The sequence below is a fragment of the Scatophagus argus genome, chromosome 22 (genome assembly GCF_020382885.2).
Source record: "Scatophagus argus isolate fScaArg1 chromosome 22, fScaArg1.pri, whole genome shotgun sequence".
Taxonomy (NCBI): Eukaryota; Metazoa; Chordata; class Actinopteri; family Scatophagidae; genus Scatophagus; species Scatophagus argus.
Window position 1 is genome coordinate 18270837 of NC_058514.1, and position 23937 is coordinate 18294773.

General features: G+C 44.8%; 1 protein-coding gene across 10 annotated transcripts in view; it reads left to right on the plus strand.

Moving 5' to 3' along the window:
* The window catches only part of msrb3 (methionine sulfoxide reductase B3), a 69007-nt gene extending 45903 nt beyond the window's left edge, over window positions 1–23104 (plus strand). For 6 of the 10 annotated variants that reach the window (XM_046379274.1, XM_046379275.1, XM_046379282.1 and 3 more), the window contains 5 exons: window positions 620–725; window positions 6494–6571; window positions 6846–6874; window positions 20038–20135; window positions 22566–23104. In XM_046379274.1, coding sequence (XP_046235230.1) covers window positions 620–725; window positions 6494–6571; window positions 6846–6874; window positions 20038–20135; window positions 22566–22736 — 482 coding nt within the window. In that variant the 3' untranslated portion in view covers window positions 22737–23104. Of the gene's footprint in view, window positions 1–619; window positions 726–6493; window positions 6572–6845; window positions 6875–16525; window positions 18556–20037; window positions 20136–22565 lie in introns of those variants that run through there. The other 4 variants (XM_046379277.1, XM_046379281.1, XM_046379283.1 and 1 more) reach the window with 2 other exon arrangements.
* Window positions 23105–23937: the final 833 nt, after the last annotated feature.

Sequence of the window (23937 nt, forward strand, 5' to 3'; positions counted from 1 at the left end):
ATGTCGAACGTCAGCGGCACCTCGTCCATGTTGGTGATGTGGCTCGGCTGGATGTTTTTGTCGGCGATGTGTCTGCTGCAGAAAGAGCGGAAGTTCGCCAGCTTCTCACAATAATCCGCCGGACGCTGCTGCGCTACCGTCGTCCTGCTCCGGATGGAGAAATGGCACCGCTTCATGAACCGGAAGCACCAAGACGGACCTCCGTGGAAATGTTGAATTTTCATTTCCTCCGCTAACTTTACTGCTCTAAGCCGAATGGTGACCGTCGAAACGCTCCTCCCACCCGCTCTTTGCTCGACGATCCATTGCTCCAGTCTTTCCTCCAGCTCTGGCCACCTTGCCAACTACGTCCGCACACAGATAGGGCGCTCTGGACGATAGGGCGCGCTGCACATTTTGAAAAAAATCTAAGACGTTTATATGCGCCTTATAGTCGTGAAAATACGGTAGGTGAAGTAGTGACCTACTTCAATAGACTCAGGTGAACTATGATCAAGACCTATGTGGAGACTTGGAAGAAAATGTAACTTGTGTGCTCTTTTTTCTTCCTGGTGCCTTTAGAAGATAATTAATACTGCATAGTTAATGTTTGTGTCCTCCCTGCCTCATCCCACACCAGCAGGTATGACGAAGAAGATGTGGCCAGTGAACTTTTCCCAGGAGGAGCTGAGGAATCGCCTCACACAGCTGCAGTACCATGTTACACAAGAGAGAGGAACTGAGAGGTAGGATCAACCACTGTAATCATCTGCCTTATATTTCTGTGCTCTTGTTATTTAACATCCTGACATTTGTCCTGGAATTGAACCTTGCATTAAATTTACAGTTTTATAAGGTCTCAAAATCTATGTATTAATGTTGGAAACATGCTTTGTACCACTCCTCTGTAAAACACAAGACTCTGTAAATGCTGAAACACAGCCAAAGTGGATGCAAGGTGTTTACCTTAAGTAAAGATTTTAAAGTTAATATGTTGACTATAGCACAGTGATGCAGTGGTTAGCACTGTTGCCTCACAGCAAGAGGGTTCTGGGTTTGAGTCCAGGCCTGGGCTCTTCTGAGCAGAGTTTTCATGCTCTCCCTGTGCCCGTGTGGACTTAATCCACGTACTCCAGCTTTCTCCTACAATCCCAAAAACATGGACATTAGGTTAATTGGCTACTCTACATTGCCCCTAGGTATGAGTGTGTATGTGTGTGTGATTGTCTGTCTTTGTGTGTTGGGCCTGCCATTGACTGGCAACCAGTCCAGTGTGTGCCCCACCTCTTGCCCATTTCCAGCTGGGATAGGGTCCAGCCCCGAAAGACCAAAAGCGGATATAGAGGTAAAGTGGAGACATCAGCAGAGACTAGAGAGATACCTCAACACCAACAACACCAAGTATATGTGGCATCTGTAAAAAATGTCAGGACTGAGCTCCCCAGTCCAGCACACCTCAGCCTCCTGAGAAAGTAGAGGCGCTGGAGTGTCTTCCTATTGAGGCAGGAAGTGTTGTTGCTCCAGGTGAGGTCGTCCGTTATGTGAACACCCAGGTACCTGAAGCTGGAGACATCGGAGTTGTCCCTCCGATGTACAGGGGAGGAAGGGGGAGATGTCTGCCCCTTCTGAAATCCACGATCATGTCCTTGGTCTTTTTGACGTTGATACAGAGCTTGTTTTCTCTGCACCAGTCCTCCAGGTGTTCCACCTCCTGCCTGTAGTCAGACTCGTCGCTTTTGACGATGCGTCCAACCACAGCTGTAGCATCCGCAAACTTCACGATCAGGCAGCTCTTTTTTCTTTATTTTTACTACTTTCTACATTGTAGATACATACTGAAGACATCAAATATATGAAGCAGGATATATGAATGAAAGAGAAACAATAGTCTATATATACAGTATGCATATGTATGTATACACAGCCATGCAGAATTGAGCATTAATCAGGAATGTTGGGTCTCTACGTCTAATCCTATATTAAAGGGTAGGGTGTAGACCTGCTCTATTTGGAAAATGTCATGCGATAACCTTTGTTGTGATTGTGATTTGATGTTATATAAATAAATACATTTTATTTAATGTTAAGTTTAAATTCATTGATTTAAGTGCTTTATACTGCCAAAGAAAGAGGCAACATGCTACTAAAATGCATGCTAATAATCAATTAGTTAATGGTCATATGTGTTCACTCATCTATACTGTTATACGGTATATGGCCTGGGATCTCAGGCCATGTGCTGAGATTAACAACAGAGAGGCCTGTGTGTCATCCCAGAGACCGAAGCCAGGGTTTTAGGTCGAGACAACAGTTAGCCTAGTTAAAGCCTTCCTGAAACTTATTGTGTGACACCCTGGGGTGGTATGCTATCATGTTGAAGTGAAACAGGTCACTGTCAACAGGGCGTTTCCTTTTAATTGCACTCTGAAAACCGAGAACAAATCTGATGATATATGGGATTTTGGGTGGCCTTTATTTTGAAATGCTACCTCATTTCCCGGACACTGCTTTTATTGTGAAACTGGTTCGAACTCACTATTACCATAGTGTCTCATATACGGAGGCACTTGAAAACACTGGGGAGGCTGGCTTGACCGTGTTTTGGAATCGCATCCTGGCTTGCCTGATCAGGTGGTGGGGTCATAGGAGATGCAGGCAAGGCATAGCCATGATCCTAGTAGAAAGAGGGATGGACATGGTTTGATTGTCTCACTTCACACACATCAATTTGACACCACTACAGTATGACCCACATTCTTTCTCATAGTCATTGCCTTTCAAACCCACTGCCAGCACTGCCAGCACTGTGTATGTGTGTGTATATGTGCCATGGATGGAATAACACCATCTCTGAATCGTACAATCTGACCTGTCCTATCAAAATCTCCCTGCTTAAAATGTTCACTGCAAAGCATGGATGAATCACTTGAAGTGAATCTTTCCCTCCTAAAGCCACTTCGCACTTCTTCCTAATGTCTTTGGTTTTGGGAAACCTTCAAAATTAAAATGGGAAATTTGGGAGAAACATTTTACAAAAAAAGTCAAGCTTATTTTCTACCTTCTTTTTCCTATTTTTCTATATCCTATCTTCCTATTCCCTATTATTCCTATTTACTTCTTCTTCCTATTTTCTTCCTTCAAATGTCTTAGAACCTTTCTTCAACAAAACTCCTATTTTGATGTTGATAATGAACCAAAGCTGCTGAAATTGTGCGTAAGCTAGTTTGCAAACTATTCTACAGTCAGATGTTCTGTTGTCTGATTTTGCGGGTGAACATAAATACAGTACAGTAATATTCTATTCACAAACTACAACCAATAATAATGTTCAATCTTACTTGTGAAAAGTAATCCCCTGAGCCCTGTTTTCAATAGTCCGCTGATTTTGACAGCAATACGCAGCACTATGCTCTGGCATATTGCTTCTTTGGTAGTTTTCGGTAGAATGACTGTTCCAAGATAGCGGCCGCAATTGAATTGGCATGACCATTATGTGACAGACAGCAGGAGTTTATCCAAAGATGTTTTTTCTCTGTTCGGCTGTATTCAGGGTGTCAACCAAACCCTTGGCCATCATCAGAAGCCCAGCTCTACTTGACAATTGATGACTTTTTCTTTAAAAAAATGTGGCATATGACAGGTTGTTTTCACAGTTATTTTATGTGGGACAGTGTGTAAATGGGTGGTGTCAAAACCAATTCATTGTGATTTTTTACCAGTATCAGAATCAGAATTCCTTTATTCTGACACTGAATTGCAGCACTTACACCATGTATTTGCTTTCTGGCTTGGAACGGTTTAACTGTCTTTCTGATCACCTCACCCTCAACATAGATTTGAAGTCACTTATGATGTGGATTCCTCAAGGCTCCTGGGGGGAGGCACCTTTGAACATGTACCAGTCTGTGCACTCAAAATAGTCCTGTAGAGTCACTGTAGCTTGATCTGTTCACACCTGAACTATTTTCTTTTTATCAGCTTGGAGTAAGTAGACAGGAGAAATAGGGAAATGTGGCTACTAGAACAAAATGGGGACAGAGGATTGCAGCCAAGATAGATATAATCTATAGTTTGTATAGAGACTATGTCTACACAAATTATCCTGGCAGAATATGTCTCCCTTTTGTCTTTCTTTAACCTTCCACCAACCACAATTTAAAATATCATGTATCATGTCACAGCTGATGAGCAGTTTGCCTCAACAGCACAACAGCAACAAAAAACACTGGTGAATTATCTGGGCAGATGATATGTCCAGCATCTTAAAAATGAAAAATTAACATCTGGAATACATGCCCATCAATTATACAATAATTAGGTGGCATTGATGTTAACACAGAATGTACCTCCGTTTGTCTTTATTTGTCAAACATCTTGATCTAGGATGTTATGATGGAGTCTGGATCTGAGTCTCATTTCATCCATTTTATTTCGGTGGTTCATTTTCTGGTGTTTTTTAAGGGCAGTTGAACCATCCCTCTCAAACAAGTGGATGGCAAAGTGGTACTGACCAGCTGAGTCACTCAGACTTAATGCTGATGGCTATGGGAGAGAATTGTCTGGAGAATTGAGATAAGATAATTATTTCATTGCATAGAAAAGCACAAGGGTATAAGAGGATGGGCAAACCAGTGTTAATATGTCAGAACACAGTAAAAAAAAATGGAATCATCCAGGTCAATAGTCTTTTCACTTTTTCACTTTTCACTTTGTGCCTGAAAAATGAAAAATGCTGTGGAAAGCCAAACTGCAGTGACTGTTTCATTTCACACAGTAAGATGCACTCTACATAGAAGTAGAATGCATGGTTGTCATCCATGCAGAAAGCCATTGTTGAAGCACAAAAAGCCAGTTGAGTCTATCTTTGTCAATATGACAAAGATATTGAACGTTGACTCTTGAGAATCCATATTTTGGTGTTGCAAATGGAAGGGGCACAATGAGACATGCACAGTTCCCACAGTATGGGAAGTATGGCAGTGGCTTATATGGGAAGAAGAAGAAGAATCAGCTTTATTGACAGTATATTTTACACACACACATTGAATTCGTCTTCTGTGTTTGATACATCCTTAGTTGAACACACACATGCAACACCCGGCAAATTACATGCAGTGAAACACACAGGAGCAGTGGGCAGCATCATGCGCCCAGGGAGCATATTGGGGGGTTAAGTGCCTTGCTCAAGGGCACATCAGCCGGATAATGGAGGGGGGGAGCATTTTTCGCATTAATCACTCCACCACACCCAAATTTTTCCTGCTGTCCGGTTGGGGAATCGAACCGGTGATCCTCCGATCACAAGTCGCTTCTCCAACCTCTAGGTCACGGATGAATAAGTGCTGAGGGTGTGGGAAAATTGTATTTCCTGGGCATCATAAATTTGCAGATGTATTGTAAAATCTTGAAAAAGAAAAGACCGACATCTTTCCACACCCTGGGTACTTTTTCTACATTACAGTGCATCCGGAAAGTATTCACACCGCTTCGCTTTTTCCACATTTTGTTATGTTACAGTCTCATTCCAAAATGGATTAAATCAAATTTCTCCCTCAAAATTCTACACAAAATACCTCATAATGACAAAGTGAAACAAGTTTGCTTGAATGTTTTGCAAATTTATTAAAAATGAAAAACAACAAATGTAACATATACATACGTATTTACACCCTTTGCCATGACACTCAAAATTGAGCTCAGATGCATCCTGGTTCCATTGATCATCCTTCAGAGGTTTCTTCAACTTCCCAAGTAAACTGAGTGATGAAATGCATATGAAAGCCTTCCTGGAGTTTGCCAAAAGGTACCTGAAGAACTCTAAGACCACGAGAAACAAAATTATCTGGTCTGATGAAACAAAGATTGAACTCTTTGGCATGAGTGAAAAGCGTCATGTCTGGAGAAAACCAGGTACTGCTCATCACTTGGCCAATACCATTCCTACTGTGAAGCATGGTAGTGGTAGCGTCATGCTGTGGGGATGTTTTGCAGCAGCAGGAACTGGGAAACTAGTAAGGGTAGAGGGAAAGATGACTGCAGCAATGTTCAGATACATCCTTGGTGACAACCTGCTCCAGAGTGCACTCGACCTCACACTGGGGTGAAGGTTTATCTTCCAACAGGACAACGACCCTAAGCATACACCCAACATCACAAAGAAATGGCTTCGGGACAACTCTGTGAATGTCCTTGAGTGGCCCAGCCAGAGCCCAGACTTGAACCCTATTGAGCATCTCTGGAGAGATCTGAAAATGACTATGCACCGTTGTTTTTTATTTTTAATAAACTTGCCAAAAAATTCAAGCAAACCTGTTTCACTTTGTCATTATGTGGTATTTAGTGTAGAATTGTGTTGTGAATACTTTCCGGATGCACTGTATGTGTCATCCACATATATATGCACTGAAACAATCCTTATGGTATTTGTTGTTGCACACTGAGGGAACCATAACAATTTCTTATTTGGTCATCATGTCGAGCTCTTCAGCTTTACTAAAACAGCAATTTTCCACAGTGCCTTTACTGGAGAATTCACACTCAAAAAGGATGAGGGGACCTACACTTGTGTTGTCTGTGGGACTCTGCTGTTCAGGTAAGAGCTGCACTGTTGCTGTGAGTCAACAAATTTCTAACTCTCCACTGTATGTGTGAATTAGCAGCTATATTACAATCAGAATGAAAACCTTAAGATTATGAACAGTAAATTCTGGTTGTATAACGTTATGTTTAATTAAAAACCAAAAGACATCATAGTCATAATACTCCTATACAATATAAAGACTAATAAAAGAAGAAAGATAAGGTAGTATGTTTAAAACATGAATTTAACATTTTTTTCTAATTAACATTGTTCTTGTCTTTAATAGCTCAAATGCTAAATTTGACTCATCATCAGGTAAGTTCAACCACTTAAACCTCATCGTCCATTTTTTTCCCCTGCATCTCTTCTGCAGTTATATTTTTCCCAAGCTGGTTACATCTCTAAAGCCTTTTTTATGAAGTCTTTTTTGAATGTAGATATTAAATGCTGATATTTGCTGATTGTTGACTTAATATTATAGACTTTATATACACTACCAGTCAAACGTTTAGACATACATTCTCATTCAGTGTTTTTTTCTCTATTTTTACTACTTTCTACATTGTAGATACATACTGAAGACATCAAATACATGAAGCAGGATATATGGAATTATGTAGAAAAGAAAAAAATGCTAAATAATATGTTTTATATTTTTAGATTACTCAAAAGTAGCAACCATTTGCTTTGTTGACAGCACTGCAAACTCTTGGCCTTCTCTTAATGAGCTTCATGATGTAGTCACCTGAAATGGTTTTCACTTCACAGGTGTACTTTGAATTCAAATTATGGCAAGAACCAATCAGCTAAGTAAAGAGAAACAACAGTCCATCATTATTTTATTAACTGAAGGCCAGTCAGTCCACAAAATTGCTTGACTTTGAATGTGTCCCCAAGTGCAATCGCAAAAAGCGCTATGACAAAACTGGCTCACATGAGGACCACCCCAGGAAAGGAAGACCAAGAGTCACCTCTACAGCTGAGGATAAGTTCATCTGAATCACCAGCCTCAGATATCACAAGTTAATAGCACCTCAGATTAGAGCCCAGATAAATGCCACCCAGAGTTCTAGTAGCAGACACATCTCTACATAAGCTGTTCAAAGGAGACGCGAATCAGTCCTTTATGGTCAAATAGCTGCTAAGAAACCACTGCTAAGAAAATGCAACAAGCAGAAGAGATTTATTTGGGCCAAGAAGCACAAGGAATGGACATTAGATCAGTGGAAATCTGTGCTTTGGTCTGATGAGTCCATTTGAGATCTCTGGTTCCACCCGCCGTGTCTTTGTGCAACGCAGAAAAGGTGAACGGATTCTCTGTACATTCATGGTTCCCACTGTGAAGCATGGAGGAGTGGGTGTGGGGGTGCTTTGCTGGTGACACTGTTGGGGATTTATTCAAAATTGAAGGCACACTGAACCAGCACGGCTACCACAGCATCCTGCAGCGACATGCCATCCCATCCGGTTTGCATTTAGTTGGACCATCATTTATTTTTTAACAGGACAATGACCCCAAACACACCTCCAGGCTGTGTAAGGGTTATTTGACCAAGAAAGACAGTGATGGAGTGCTGCGCCAGATGACCTGGCCTCCACATTCACCTGACCTAAAGCCAATCGAGATGGTTTGGGATGAGATGGACCGCAGAGTGAAGGCAAAGGGGCCAACAAGTGCTCTCTGGGAACTCCTTCAAGACTGTTGGAAAGCCATTTCAGGTGACTACCTCATGAAGCTCATTGTGAGAATGCCAAGAGTGTTTAAAGCAGTAATCAAAGCAAAGGGTGGCTATTTTGAGGAATAAGATAAAATAAGATAAGAACTTTATTGATCCCGCAGGAAATTGTTGTGCCAGGGTTGCAATACAAAGAGACAAACAAAAGTATCAAGTAATCACGCAAGATATAAAATAACAGAGTAATATAAAAAAAATTAATATTATAAAAAACAGTGTATATACATGACATAGATAACGGCAGATAAGGTGCAGAATGGAGTGGATAAGGTGCAAATACAATCTTAAAGTGTTGATAGTAGTGCAGGATAAATGTCCATTCCTTGTGCTTCTTGGCCCTGAGGTGCCCCTGTGCAGCTCATTATGGTGTCCGAGGTGGTATTCTGCAGCCTCACGTACTGTGGCCAGCCAGTGAGGTAGTTCCCAATCCAGGTGACCAGGGAGTCATTCACCTGAAGCTTACTGCAGAGTAGAGCAGGTCTTATGGTTTTAAAAGCACTGGAAAAGTCAAAGAACATGACTCTCACAGTGCTGCCTGCCCTGTCCAGGTGCGTGTAGGCTCTGTGCAGCAGGTAGATGATGGCGTCATCAGCTCCAATACGTGGCTGGTATGCGAATTGTAGGGGGTCCAGGTATGGTTCCACCACTGATCATACGTGCTTTAGGACCAGCCTCTGCAGTGACTTCATGGCAAGTGATGTCAAGGCCACGGGTCTGTAGTCACTGTGTGAGTTCTTCGGTACTTCGGCACCGGAACCAGGCATGTTGAAAGATGAAAGTGACATATTTTGTCATTGGAGGGAACTCACTCCAACGAAATTCGTGCTCTGCATTTAACCCACCCAAGTGACGTGCACACACACACAGCAAACCCGGGGCAGTGGGCGACCGCGTGCAGCGCCCGGGGAGCAGTGGGGGTTAGGTACCTTGCTCAAGGGTACCTCAGCACACCGGTACGGGGAATCGAACCAGCGATCCACCGGTTACGGGTCCGACACCCTAACCGCTGATCCACGACTGATCCACAAAGCAGGAACAACCATCACACAGCTGGGCCGCACATCCTTTCAGGAGTTTGGGGCTTGAGCCATCTGGGCGTGCAGACTTGGCCGGCAGTTGGATGGAGTCCTGCCGCCAGCAGTTCGATATCCGGACTGCAAACTCGCTCCAAACTCGTGATGTGTTGGGGGTTGTGCCATTTGTTGTTAACGCAGATAGCGATGTCTCTTCCTGCTCTCTTGCTGCTCTCTCTGCAACTCCTGTCCACCCGCACACAGTGAAAGTCGGGTAAACTCACAGTAGAGTCTGGTATATTGTCACAGAGCCAAATCTCAGTGAATCACCGAGGCCTCCCAAAACACATGCTGACTCCTCATGCCGCTAACTCGTCCATTTTATTTGCCAGTGACCGAACATTCCCCATGATAATAGCTGGAAGGTATGGTCTATACCTCCTCCTCGCCAGTCGCCGTCTCTTCCCTGCATCTGCATCCCCAACGTTTCCTTCTGAGCTCCCCAGGGATTTCGTGTTTTTTGCCAAAAATACCGCTGTGTTGGAGGCCAATCAGCTGATCCCTGCTTGTTTTTCTGTTTGTCACTTCTCTTCCAAAGTCTGTGGACTAGAAAAATGTTAGTATTGTCCTCATAATATACACTTTTTATGAAATGCAAAACAGCAAGAAAACCGAAAATAAGATAATGCAATCATTAAAAACTAGTGAAGTACAGCAGCAAAATATGTGTTACTGCATCAGTCATCACACAGTAAATGTTTTCAATCTGATTGAAAAGCTTCTTTTGAAGAACAAGCTGTAGGATGACCCTTCAAATTTGAAACATCCTATGTACATATGCCACAACCAACATAGCCGCCTGAATAGCATGTCATTTAAGTTGACACTGATGCAAAGCCATGCCAACATACTGGTTATGTTGATGGACTGACTGGTGTATAACCCAGTAGCTGGTCCATCAACACGAGTTGATCACGAGTGTGAAGAGATGTTTGCAGTGTGTCTTAGTTTTTTTGGGGGGGAGGGATTTTTTTGGATTCAATGCATCATGGTCGGTAAGGAACTGCAGATATCAGTGGCTGCATCTTTGGTAATTGTTGCCACTCTTGCAAGCAGGTGCCCAAAAGACCTATCCAGGGAAATGTCTGGAAGGTCACTCGGACACCCACAGCTTGTAACCACAGGTGAAGGTTGGGACCTAGACTGACTTCAATCTAGATTGTGGCTTCACCACAACAGGCTGGAGCAACATCCGCTTTACAGGTGTCCATAGCTGCCTATCTATACCCCACTCCATTTTTCCATCACTTGTGAACAAGACCCTGAGATAGTGGAACTCCACTATGTGTAGCAGCAACTTTCCCTTCCTTTTCCAGCTAAGAACCATGGCCTCAGACTTAGAGGCGCTGATCTTCATCCCAGCCACTTCACACTTGATAGCAAACCATCCCAGTGTGAGATGGTTATTGTTCAATGATGCCAATAGGAGCATATCATCTGCAAAAATGGAGAGACAGAATTCTAAGGCCACCAAACCTGAAACTCTCCGCCACTTGGCTGCGCGTAGAAATTATGTTCAAATATGATGTTAGTTTTCAAAAAACACTGGCTAGCACAGAAGTTCAGTAACTGCACACCGCTTGGGTTCATATTGGGCAGGACGTTCCTCTCAGTCACATCCTCCTGGTCACACTATTATTACCCACATGAGTCCCCCAGTAGAACAGTGGAGTCCCCATTAGGAGCATCTTCCAGCACCAAGCCCAAGGATTCCCAAAAGGTTCCCCAACCCAGAGGGAAGCAACACTCCTCCCACTCACTCTTTTCCAGATCTTCTGGACAACAAGGGGAACCGACTGCTAAAACACACCATGCATTTAGCGGAGAAATATGAGTCCAAACCATGGATCTGTTCCATTGTGCTGGCAAGGGTGCATTCAGCAGCTATACTGCAACAAACAAACACGCAAACGGAGAAGCCGCAATTTTAATGTGATTGTCACAGTGAGTTTACTGATACAATACTAAATTGTCAACCCATTATTGTCACATCATTGTCAGAATCAGAATCAGCTTTATTTGCCAAGTACGTGTGACCATACAAGGAATTTGACTCCGTATTTTTCTCTCTCCTGTGCACTATACAAAATACAAAAAATAAATAATAGTAATAAAAATAAAGTATTTACAAAAACAAAAAATAAGATGCTCCCCACCCTCACCTGCTGCCTCCTGTCAGTGAGGAAGTTGTAGATCCAGGCCGGCACTGTGAGCTGTGAGAGCTTCTGGTGGAGGGTTTCTGGAATGATGGTGTTGAACGCAGAGCTGAAGTCCACGAACAGGATCCTAGTGTACATCCCTGGGGTGTCAAGGTGAGGGAGGACTAAGTGCAGTCCCATGTTGACTGTGTCATCAACCGACCAGTTTGCCCGGTAGGCAAACTGCAGGGGGTCGAGCAGGGGGCCTGTGATGAGCTTCAGGGGGTTCAGCACCAGCCTCTTGAAGGATTTCATGACCACAGACGTCAGGGCGACCGGTCTGTTGTCATTCAACCCTGTGATGTTTTTTGGAGACCGGGATGATGGTGGAATGTTTGAAACAGGAGGGTACTTCACACAGCTCCAGAGATCTGTTGAAGATCTGGGTGAAGATGGTTTCAGATTCAGATTCTCAGGCAGGAGGGGGACACTCCATCAGGTCCTGGAGCCTTCCTGGTTGTCTGCCTCTGGAAGAGCTGGGGGTGGTGTCATGTATGACACAGAGGTTGAGTGTTGTGGATTGGGCGGGTGATGGATGTGAAAACCGGCCAGTATCTTGTTACTCGTGTAGTTGGTGATGTCTCTCAGGCCCTTCCACACTGAAGTAAGGTCGTTGGCTGAAAACTTGTTTTTTAGCTTCTCAGAGTAGCACCTCTTTGCAGCTCTGATCTCCCTCGTTAGTGTGTTCCTGGCCTGTGTGTACAGGGCCCTGTTCCCACTCCTTTTTAGCCTGGCGCACCTTCCTGAGTTTGTTGGTGAATCATGGTTTATTGTTTTTGTGTGTGCAGAAGATTTTGGTCTGCACACGAGTCCTCACAAAAACTGATGTAGGATGTCACAGTGTCAGTCAGTTCGTCCAGGTCTGTGGCAGCAGCCTCGAAGACACTCCAGTGAGTGCAGTCAAAGCAGGCCTGTAACTCCAGCTTTGACTCAGCTGTCCATCTCTTAATTGTCCTCACTACAGGCTTTGCTGATTTTAAATTCTGCCTGTAGGTTGGGATGAGATGGACCATGCAGTGGTCAGAGAGTGCCAAGGCAGCACGGGAAACAGAGCGATAGGAGTCCTTTAAAACAGTATGACAGTGGTTCAGTGTGTTAGCATCCCTGGTGGGACACTTTATCTGTTGTCTGTATTTTGGGAGTTCTTGGCTGAGGTTTGCTCTGTTAAAATCCCCAAGAATCATGAGCAGGGAGTCTGGATGTTTTTCCTCCATGTCTGATACCTGGTCAGCCAGGTGTTGTAACGCCTCTGTTACACAGGCCTGAGGTGGAATGTAAACACTGACCAGGATGAACGAGGAGAACTCCCGCTGTGAATAAAACTGTGCCACACGGTGATGCAGGAGCACAGGACGCTCTCCACCACACATCTGTAAAAAATGTCAGGACTGAGCTCCCCAGTCCGGCACGCCTCATGCTATTGAGGAAGTAGAGGCGCTAGTGTGCCTTCCTGATGAGGCAGGAAGTGTTGTTGCTCCAGGTGAGGTCGTCTGTTATGTGGACACCCAGGTACCTGAAACTGGAGACCACTTCCACTGCTGTCCCTCCGATGTACAGGGGAGGATGGGGGAGATGTCTGCCCCTTCTGAAGATTAAGATTAAAGATTAAAGTGACATATTTTGTCATTGGAGGGAACTCACTCCAACGAAATTTGTTCTCTGCATTTAACCCACCCAAGTGACGTGCACACACACAGCAAACCCGGGGCAGTGGGCGACCGCGTGCAGCGCCCGGGGAGCAGTGGGGGTTAGGTACCTTGCTCAAGGGTACCTCAGCCATGGACACCGGGACGGGGAATCGAACCAGCGATCCACCGGTTACGGGTCCGACACCCTAACCGACTGCCACGACACGACTGATGATAGTGAAGTCCACTATCATCTCCTTGGTCTTCTTCACGTTGATGCAGAGGTTGTTTACCCTGCACCAACCCTCCAGGTGTTCCACCTCTTGCCTGTAGTCGGACTCGTCGCTGTTGAAGATGCGTCCAACCACAGCTGTAGCATCCGCAAACTTCACGATCAGGCAGCTCGGATGTTGCGCTGAGCAGTCGTGTGTGAACAGGGTGAACAGGAGGGGGCTCAGCACACCTCACACACACACAGCCTGGGGAGAGCTGGTGATGGGGGAGGAGGAGATGTCATGGATCTTCACGGACTGCGGCCTGTCCGTCAGGAAATCCAGGACCCAGTTGCAGAGGGTGGAGCTCAGTCCGAGAGTACTAAGCTTGTGGATCAGTGTCTGTGGAATGATTGTATTAAAGGCAGATGTGAAATCCACGAAGAGAAGGCGAACATAGGAGTCTTTATTCTCTAGGTCGGTGAGAGTTGTGTGGACCACAGAAGATATGGCATCCTCTGTGGCATTCTCTGGTTCTTCCTGTAAGCGTACTGGTGTGGGTCCACAGTGACGTCAATGCAGTCTTTGATGCAGCCATTACCAGTCTCTCATAGCACTTCATGACTATCGGAGTGAGCGCTACTGTCCAATAGTCATTCAGGCTCAATAGTCATTCAGGCTTCAGGGTCACTGTGGAGGTCTTGGGAATGGGGATGATTGTGGGGGTCTTCAGACATGTGGGGACCACCGCCTGTTGGAGAGAGGTGTTGAAGAGGTCCGTCAGTACCTCTGTGAGCTGATGTGCACAGCCCTTCAGCACCTGCCCTGGGATATTATCGGGACCTGCAGCTTTGTGTGAGTTTATCCTCTGGAGGGTCCTCCTCACTTCTGCAGGGGTCACACTGAGGGGCTCTTCACCAGGTGGGGGTGGGGTGGGAGGGGGGGTGAGTCTGGTGCTGAGGGGGGTGTCTGGGTCCTCAAAGCGGGTGAAGAAGTTGTTGAGAGCATCAGGCAGAGAGGGGTCCCTGGGGCATTGTGCATCTCTGGTGTTATAGTCTGTGATGCACTTTATGCCCCTCCATATGTTCCGTGGATCGTTGGATGCAAAGTGTCCCTGGATCCTCTGGGCGTATGCGGTCTTGGCCTTCTTCACTCCTGCTGTCAGCTCTCTTCTCGCCGCCCTGAGTGCCAGTCTGTCACCTGACCTAAACGCAGCATCCCTGGCTTTCAGCAGAGATCGAACCTCTGCGTTCAGCCACTGTTTCTGGTTTGGGTAGGTGGTTACGGTCCTGGTACTGGTAACATCCTCTGCACACTTGTAGATGTAACTGAGGACCGCAGATGTGTAGTCCTCCAGGTCCACCTCTCCCTCACGGACAGCTGCTTCCCTGGAGACCTGCCAGTCTGTGCGCTGGAAACAGTCCTGCAGTACTGGGACAGCATCGGTGGGCCACGCGGTGATGGTCCTCTGTGTGCGGACGGTAGGCAGGAACCAGCATGATGGAGATGTGGTCGGAAAAGCCGAGGTGGGGGACAGCTCTATATGCGTCTTGTTTGCTTGTGTATACACGGTCCAGGGGGTTATTTCCCTGTGTCGGTATGGTGACATGTTGGTAAAACTTAGGCAGAGTGTCTGTCAGGTTTACGTGGTTGAAATCTCCCGCAACCACGTAAAAAGCCTCCGGGTGCTTGTTCTAGAGCGACCTGATGTTATTGTGTAGCTCCCGTAGCACTTCATTAGCATTAGCACCCGGCGCGATGTAAACAGCCATAACAAACACCACCGTAAACTCCGAGGCAGATAGTGTGGCCGGCATTTCAGTCATATACTCTATCGCCTCAGAGCAGTGGCTGTTAACCTTTGCGCAGTTTGTACACCAACCTTTATTAATGTAGGCGCATAGTCCGCCCCCGCAAACTTTCCCCAACAGCTGGTTGCGGTCCGCTCAGAAGAGAAGCCAGCCGTCGATCTGGAAGGCTGGGTCCGGCATGTTCTCGTTTAGCCATGTTTCCGTCAGACAAAGCACAGCACAGTTCCTCATCTCACGTGAAACCCCCAGCCTCAGTCGAAGTAGGTCCATCTTGTTGTCCAGAGAGCGAACATTGGACAGGAACAGGGACGGGATCGGTGTTCTCCCGACGTTAGCCTTTAGCCTAGCTAACAGGCCGCCCCGTTTGCCCCTCTTCTGCTTCCGCGCACACCACTTCCTCCTGCTCTCCGTCTGGTGTAGCCTGCTACGCCACTAGCTCTGGAACAGGAGTGCCACCAGGTGTCGAATGAGTGCCTTTACTGTGGTCGGAAGGGACATTTGTTGAGCCAGATTGAACCCAATCAACCCTCACGTTTTCGGATTGCGGCAACTCTGACCTATCGACAGTTATCTGTACCACTGCTAGCTCTAGCTGCTGAACACAACTTTACTTATTAAGATCTAGTTCATCAATGTTTGTTAGAGTCAGAGGAGTTATCTACTTTCCTTTCAGCAATTGCCCTGAATGGCAGCTTAAGTGACACATCAAACTGTTCACCTACTTCATAACCCTCAAATGGGTTAGGCCACACTCACCTCTTCCGTGATCCCTTTTGGTCAAAAAGAAGTGGACCAAGCTTTCAAACGTCCTAAATCTCTTTTCTCTCCCTGTTTTAGTGCATGGTAGTTCATGTGTTTCACCTCGTCAGTATACCTCTGGACATAGTCTCTGACCAAGGACCCCAGTTCACCTCCCAAGGGCAGAGCATTTTCTTTCTTGGGTTACTCCCTTGGGTTACTTAGTTAATCTGTCTTCTGGTTTTCAATCCCAGACCAATGGTCAGACAGAGTGAACCAACGAGGGCCTGGAAGTGGCTCTTTGTTGTTGCTTCATTATATCCAACTTTCTGGAGTTAACATCTGCCATGGATCGAGTATGCCCACACCTCCCAGACCAGTTCAGCTACTGGACTGTCACCCTTTAAGGCCTCCTCAGATACCTTCTCCCTCTCTTTCCTTCCCAGGAGCCTGATTTGACAGTTCCCTCGACCCAACACCACCTTCGGCATTCCTACAGACCGTCGAGACCAACCACAAACTGGCAGATCCTTAGAGGGTTCCTTCTCCTGAATATCTGTCAGGTCTCTCACTGTCTGACTTCCTGTTTTATTTTTTAGGATTCCTTCATTTCCTGTTTGTGTTCGTTGTTGGTGTTTTTACTTTCATTTGATTGTCTGTTGTTTTCACGTGTGTCTCGTTAGCCCTTCCCTTGTGTGTATTTATAAACCTGCCCTTCCCATTGTTTGTTGTCAGATCGTCTGCGTCCTTGTGAGTAGCTTTCCGGCAATTTCTCCTCGCGTATTTACCTTCGGTCTAGGCTTTTATGACTCAAGAGCAGCGACTTCGCTGGCAGGTGGTATCAGATGGTATCTCTGAGGCAGGAATTAGTTGACTCCAGCAAACATCAAGAAGCGGCGCTCTCCATGCTCGCATTCCAACTCAGTGGTTTGAGGGTCAAGCAGCCACAATGGGGCACCACGCAACCTCCCAGCGAGAGCGCTGTCGCCCAGGCTTCTCATGCTGACTCTGCTCGCCTACGGCTGTCTAGCCCTGAGAGGTTTTCTGGGGAGTCCGGTGATTGTAGACAATTTATCACTCAATGTGAGCTTCATTTTGAGTTTCACGCCACAGCTTTCCTCTCAGACCGTAGCAAGATTGCTTATATGATTTCATTCATGTCTGGTTGAGCAAATGCCTGGTGGTGGAACTGCCGTTCAGCTGTCTGCAATTCTCTGCCTCTTTTTGTGGAAACTCTTACTCAGATTTTTCACACCATTGCTCCTGGTTGAGAGGCCGTTAAAGCGTAGTATTATGGTGTATTATGGACGCACTCAGCTCTCTCCTGAGGAACGCCTGCGCAGACGCAATGAGGGCCGATGCATCTACTGTGCTCAGATGGGCCATTTTCTGGTTAATTGCCCTATACACCGCAGCAGTTCTGCCCGTCGGGCTCCTGTGCAGGTTTGTACCTCCTCCACTAGGAACAGATCTTGCCGGCAGTTCTCGCTGGTGACTCTTTCCACAGAATCTCTGTCGCTCCCTATCTCCGCTCTCATTGATTCTGGGGCATGAGTTTGGCTAAGCAATTTAACCTCTCCTTTGTTCTACTAGACTCCCCCGTGCCTCCCTCCACCTTAGACAGCCATGTGATGTATCTGGTAACTCACTACACTTCGCCAGTTACACTGTCTTTTCCTGACTCACATTCTGAGCAAATATCTTTCCACCTTATTGACGCACCTAAACACACTCTTGTCCTGGGTTATCCATGGTTAGTTTTGCACAATCCTCATGTGGACTTGTCCTCCGGCAAGGTTCTGTCATGGGGGTGGAGGACTGTAAGACGCAGTGGCTGGCGGGCTCCTCTGTCACCACTCTGCAGAGAGTTTTCACCATACCCGAGGAGGTCGACGACGAGGAGTTTCCTGACCTGTCCTCTGTAGCACCCTGCTACCTGGACCTTAAGCAGGTATTCAGTAAGGCTAAGGCTACTTCACTTCCCCCTCACCGTCCTTATGACTGTGCCATTGATTTACTCCCTGGTACCTCGCCCCCTCGTGGACGTCTGTACTCTCTGTCGGGACCAGAACGTCAGGCCATGGAGGACTACATGGGAGCTTCCCTCAGGGCTGGGATCATCAGGCCTTCTTCTTCACCTACTGGAGCAGGATTCTTCTTTGTGGGGAAGAAGGACAAGACTCTTCAACCCTGCATTGACTATCGGAGACTTAACAAGATCATGGTAAAGAACAGATATCCTCTCCCACTCATCGCCTCTGGGTTTGAGCTTCTCCAGAGGTCCAAGGTATTTACTTCCTTGGATTTACGCAACACCTATCATTTGGTCCATATCGGAGAGGGGGACGAGTGGAAGATGGCATTTAATACACCTACAGGACATTATGAATATCTGGTCATGCCTTTTGGACTCACTAATGCTTCTGCAGTGTTTCAGTGTCTAGTAAATGATGTTCTTCGTGAGTACTTGAATAAGTTTGTTTTTGTTTATCTTGATGATATCCTGATCTTCTCTCCTGATTTAGAAACTCATAAGCAGCATGTCAGACTGGTTCTGGATCAGCTACTACGAAACCAACTGTTTGTCAAGGCTAAGAAGTGTAAATGTCATGTTTCAAATGCACTGAAGTATGAGTCCACCTCAGACTCTCTGAACGTGATACCAGTGCAGTATGCCTAATCATATCAAAGACATCTTGGAGAGATTGTGAGGTCTGCTGAGTGAAAGGCAAAAAGGGAGCAACACCAGGTTGACGTTCAAGCTCTAAAGCTGTAATTGTAAGGTGCATGGCCTGTACCTTTAACTCCTAATTTCTCAGTGAAGTGTCAGGTGGAGCTCCTCAGCCAACATCCCTGGCATAATGGGAGGGCATGATGGTCAGGACAGAATCTCAAAGCTCCATGTCAGCTTTCTTGGTCCGTCTGCAGCTGCCTGATCCACAAACAAACCTCTCTCTCCCAGCTTCTCCACCAAGAGCAAGAGGCATTTGCACAATAAACAAATTAGTGATCAGCATCAAATCAATCTTCCTTATTTAGTTGCTCCAAGGAGGGAATCCTAGCAAAATTATCAAGAGCAAACTCCTTAGTGCCGTTTCAGGAACAATCATCAACCAAAAATATGACAGATTGCAGACAAAACAAGTATTGAAAATGAACAAAAAATAACATAGTGTAGCATAAAATGAACTCGCCTTTTTCCCCAGCTCCCATGGATGGGAGCAAAATGCAGTCCAAAGCAAAGTAGATATATTTGTATTGCAATAAACGAAGTAGGCATTAGGGTGAGCATGGCCCAAAATATCAAAACAATCTAGTTTAAAGAAATAAAACAAAAAAAGGCTTCCCACCCCTACAGTTACCTGATCTGCTTGTTCAGATTAGAAACTATATTATTTACACCTGAAACAAATCTCTAAAACAATCAACAGCAATGAACAGCAGAAAGAGAGCAATATACAGGGTCAGGTTTGGAGCCAGGGAGAAAAAGGAGTCCACCAGACTGTCATGTGTTTCACCTCATCAGTATACCTCTGGACATTGTCTCTGACCAAGGACCAGAGGCAATGATTCTAAGAACAAAAAAATCACTCCAACCGGAGGAAAATCTAAACTATCAATACTAGAGAACGCTGGCACAATCTCACTAAGGATGAAACACACTAGCACAAGACAAGGATAACGCAGACTATTTCAAACACGAGGGTAATGGGAAACAGGTGGATACAATCAGGTAATCGGGGAGACATGAGGAAGGGCAAGTGACCTGAAACGAGAGGAGAGTTACTTTTCAAAATAAAACAGGAAATGACGAGACATAAACCCAAAACAAGACAAAACCTCACCGTGGTGTGACACTGACATGGACAGTACCATTTTAAAAGTGCGTTCATTAGTCCTCCCACCAATCAGCAGTCGCTTACTGCAGCTCAGAGACTAGACAAGAAAACACAATAGCACCACTTCCAGGCAGGGGGGAGAGCAAGAACAGCTTACAAAAATATGCTATATAAATTAGGTCATAAGATTTACTTTTGCTGTGTTTACCTCACTTTCATAACACAATACCATCATGTGTTTAGGTTGGCCATCCTTCTTCGATGTTGTGAAGGAGGAGTCCATAACTCAGTCAGATGATTTCTCCTGTGGGATGCACAGAGTGGAGACTTCATGCAGCCAGGTACAGTATAAACACTGGATTATACCGTAATAGTATCTGTTATTTACCAGTGGGACACATTTCACATGCAACTGAAAAATAACAAGACTAGTTAAAAAACTATAAATGGGCCTGGGACTGCGTTAACGCAGTAGAGACAGGTTAGGGCAGTAACAGAGTTGACCCTGTTACTGTGTCAAAATATTTTTTTTAACTTTGACTTATACATACAAATTGTGTCTTAGAGGCAGTTTGGAGAATCATTGTTGTAGATTTTTTGTGGGTTAAGTCACCTGTGCCCAGTACCACACTTCATTTTTATATATATTATACAGTGGTATGAAAAAGTTTGGGCACCCCTGATCATTTTCAGGATTTTCCTTTATAAATCATTGGTTGTTCGGATCAGCAATTTCAGTTAAATATATCATATAGCAGACAAACACAGTGATATTTCAGAAGTGAAATGAAGTTTATAGGATTAACAGAAAGTGTGCAACTATTACTTAAACAACATTAGGCAGGTGCATAAATTTGGGCACCCTTGTTGTTTTATTGATTTGAGTACCTTTAGCACTAATTATTGGAACACAAAGTTTGTTTGGTAAGCTCATTGACCCTTGACCTACATACACAGGTGAATCCGATCATGAGAAAGGGTATTTCAGGTGGCCAGTAGCAAGTTGTTCTCCCTTTTGCATCTTCTCTGAGGAGTGGCAACATGGGAGCCTCAAAACAACTCTCAAATGACCTGAAAACAAAGATTGTCCAACATCATGGTTTAGGGGAAGGATACAAAAAGCTGGCTCAGAGATTTAAGCTGTCAGTTTCCACTGTGAGGAACATAGTGAGGAAATGGAAGACCACAGGCACAGTCCTAGTTAAGGCCCGGAGTGGCAGGCCAAGAAAAATCTCTGATAAGCAGAGGCGAGGAATGGTGAGAACGGTCAAACTCAACCCACAGACCAGCTCCAAAGACCTACAACATGATCTTGCTGCAGATGGTGTCACTGTGCATCGTTCAACTATTCAGCGCACTTTGCACAAGGAGATGCTGTATGGGAGAGTAATGCGGCGGAAGCCTTTTCTACGCACATGCCACAAACAGAGTCGCTTGAGGTATGCTAAAGCACATTTGGACAAGCCAGCTTCCTTTTGGAATAAGGTGCTGTGGACTGATGAATGTAAAATTGAGTTATTTGGACATAACAAGGGGCGGTATGCATGGCGGAAGAAGAACACAGCATTCCAAGACAAACACTTGCTACCCACAGTAAAATTTGGTGGTGGTTCCATCATGCTGTGGGGCTGTGTGGCCAGTGCAGGTACTGGCAATCTTGTAAAAGTTGATGGTCGCATGGATTCCAGTCAGTATCAGCAGATTCTTGCCAACAATGTTCAAGAATCAGTGACAAAGTTGAAGTTGCGCCGGGGCTGGATACTTCAACAAGACAACGACCCCAAACACTGCTCAAACTCTACAAAGGCATTCATGCAGAGGAACAACTACAACGTTCTGGAATGGCCATCTCAGTCCCCAGACCTGAACATTATTGAAAATCTGTGGTGTGATTTAAAGCGGGCTGTCCATGCTCGGAAACCATCAAACCTGACTGAACTGGAGATTTTTTGTAAAGAAGAATGGTCAAAAATACCTTCAACCAGACTCCAGACCCTCATTGGAAGCTATAGGAAGTGTTTAGAGGCTGTTATTTCTGCAAAAGGAAGATCTACGAAATATTGATGTCATTTTTCTGTTGGGGTGCCCAAATTTATGCACCTGCCTAATGTTGTTTAAGTAATTATTGCACACTTTCTGTTAATCCTATAAACTTCATTTCACTTCTGAAATATCACTGTGTTTGTCTGCTATATGATATATTTAACTGAAATTGCTGATCCGAACAACCAATGATTTATAAAGGAAAATCCTGAAAATGATCAGGGGTGCCCAAACTTTTTCATACCACTGTATATAGATGTATCTATGACTGTTCAAACACTAGTCCTGTTTGAAAAATATGCCAATACAGAGAGCTCAGGAAAAAAGACAGCGTAATAAACTGAAACCTGAATTTGACTCAACTTTTACCACAATAATGTTATCAAGCAACACCTTGTGTTAGCAAATCAAATATGTGCAAATGCGTGCAAGTAACAGTCAATTTTATTGACTGTTTTGCTGTTTTTGTTTCAACTATGTTTATGCATGCTTACTTTGGATTACAATAGTGTATATTACCCAGGAACAGTGAAATTGAGCTGTTTCTTTGTTATACAACAAAACTTAAGTCATACAACTCATTGGAATGATACTGAAGTGCATTCCATTCCTCTGTTGTCAACACTCTTGCCTAAAAAAGCACAAACATCTTATTTACAAATGTACTTATGCAACTTGTTACTAAAATCCAAAAAGACTGCATATGAAATTTTCCTTTTGTGTTTCAGTGTGGAGCTCATCTGGGACACCTGTTTGATGATGGACCAAGACCTACAGGAAAACGCTATTGCATAAACTCTGCCTCATTGGCTTTCAAGCCCAAACCCTCGCTCTCCAGCTCTGTGGCTGAGGGTGGAGCTCCCAGCACTTCAATGAGTGATGAGAACACAGAGCTCTAAAGAGAAACTCAAAGACCACTACATTATGACTGTGCCTGTGTAGGGGGTTTAACAGTTCACATCATAAAATAGTTAGGTTTTGGGTTTTTGATTCACCGGTTTTGATTCACTGGTTTCTGGTTTCCTTGCAAAGTGGTTATATTGCGAAAGGAAGGAGGGTGTCCAGGTCTTCCCCTGTGCCCATGTATCAACTGTGTGTCTCCAGTGTAACTACAATAACAAAGTGTTCATTTCACTTCATACTATTTTTTTTTTTCAACAATACACTGCATCTGGAAAGTATTCACACCGCTAAGTGAAACATGTTTGCTTGAATTTTGTGCAAATTTATTAAAAATGAAAAACAATAAATATAACATGTACATAAATATTCACACCCTGTGATCAATACTTTGTTCAAGCCCCTTTGGCAGCAATTACAGCCTCAAGTCTTTTTGAGTATGATCCTATGAAGCTTGGCACACTTATTTTGGACAGTTTCTCCCACTCTTCAATGCAAAACCTCTCAAGCTCCATCAGGTTGGATAGGGAGCATCGGTGCATAGCCATTTTCAGATCTCTTCAGAGATGCTCAATAGGGTTCAAGTCTGGGCTCTGGCTGGGCCATGCAAGGACATTCACAGAGTTGTCCCGAAGCCACACATTTGTGATGTTGGCTGTATGCTTAGGGTTGTTGTCCTGTTGGGAGATAAATCTTGACCCCAGTCTGAGGTCCAGTGCACTCTAGAGCAGTTTGTCAGCAAGGATGTCTATACTTTTCACTCGATAAGCCTGTGAATATTCTCATTCATCCAGGTCATGGTTATCTCAAGGAAATTCAATCGAATGCAACTGGACTTAGTTATTTGTCTTTGAAGATGTTTCACCTCTCATCCAAGAGGCTTCATTAGTTCATGCTCGCTTGACTAGGCTGGGACTCACTCGATTTTCTCTTTGGGTTGGTGGGGGGCGTGGGCCAGTGGGCGGGGTTGAGGTGTGTTATGTGTGTGTGTGTGTGTGTGTGCTGTTTGCCCAGGATGCCATTCAAGCTGGGATCACTGAACTCAAGTTAACTCACTGAAACAGGCCATAAAGTACTTCCTCTGTGATCAACTGGAAATTGTGAGAACCAAAGGTCAAACCATGTTTTCTGTCTAATTTAGTTACATCTGACTAGTAAAGCCAAAAACTTGATTTTTCACAGCCATCTGAAAAAAATGCA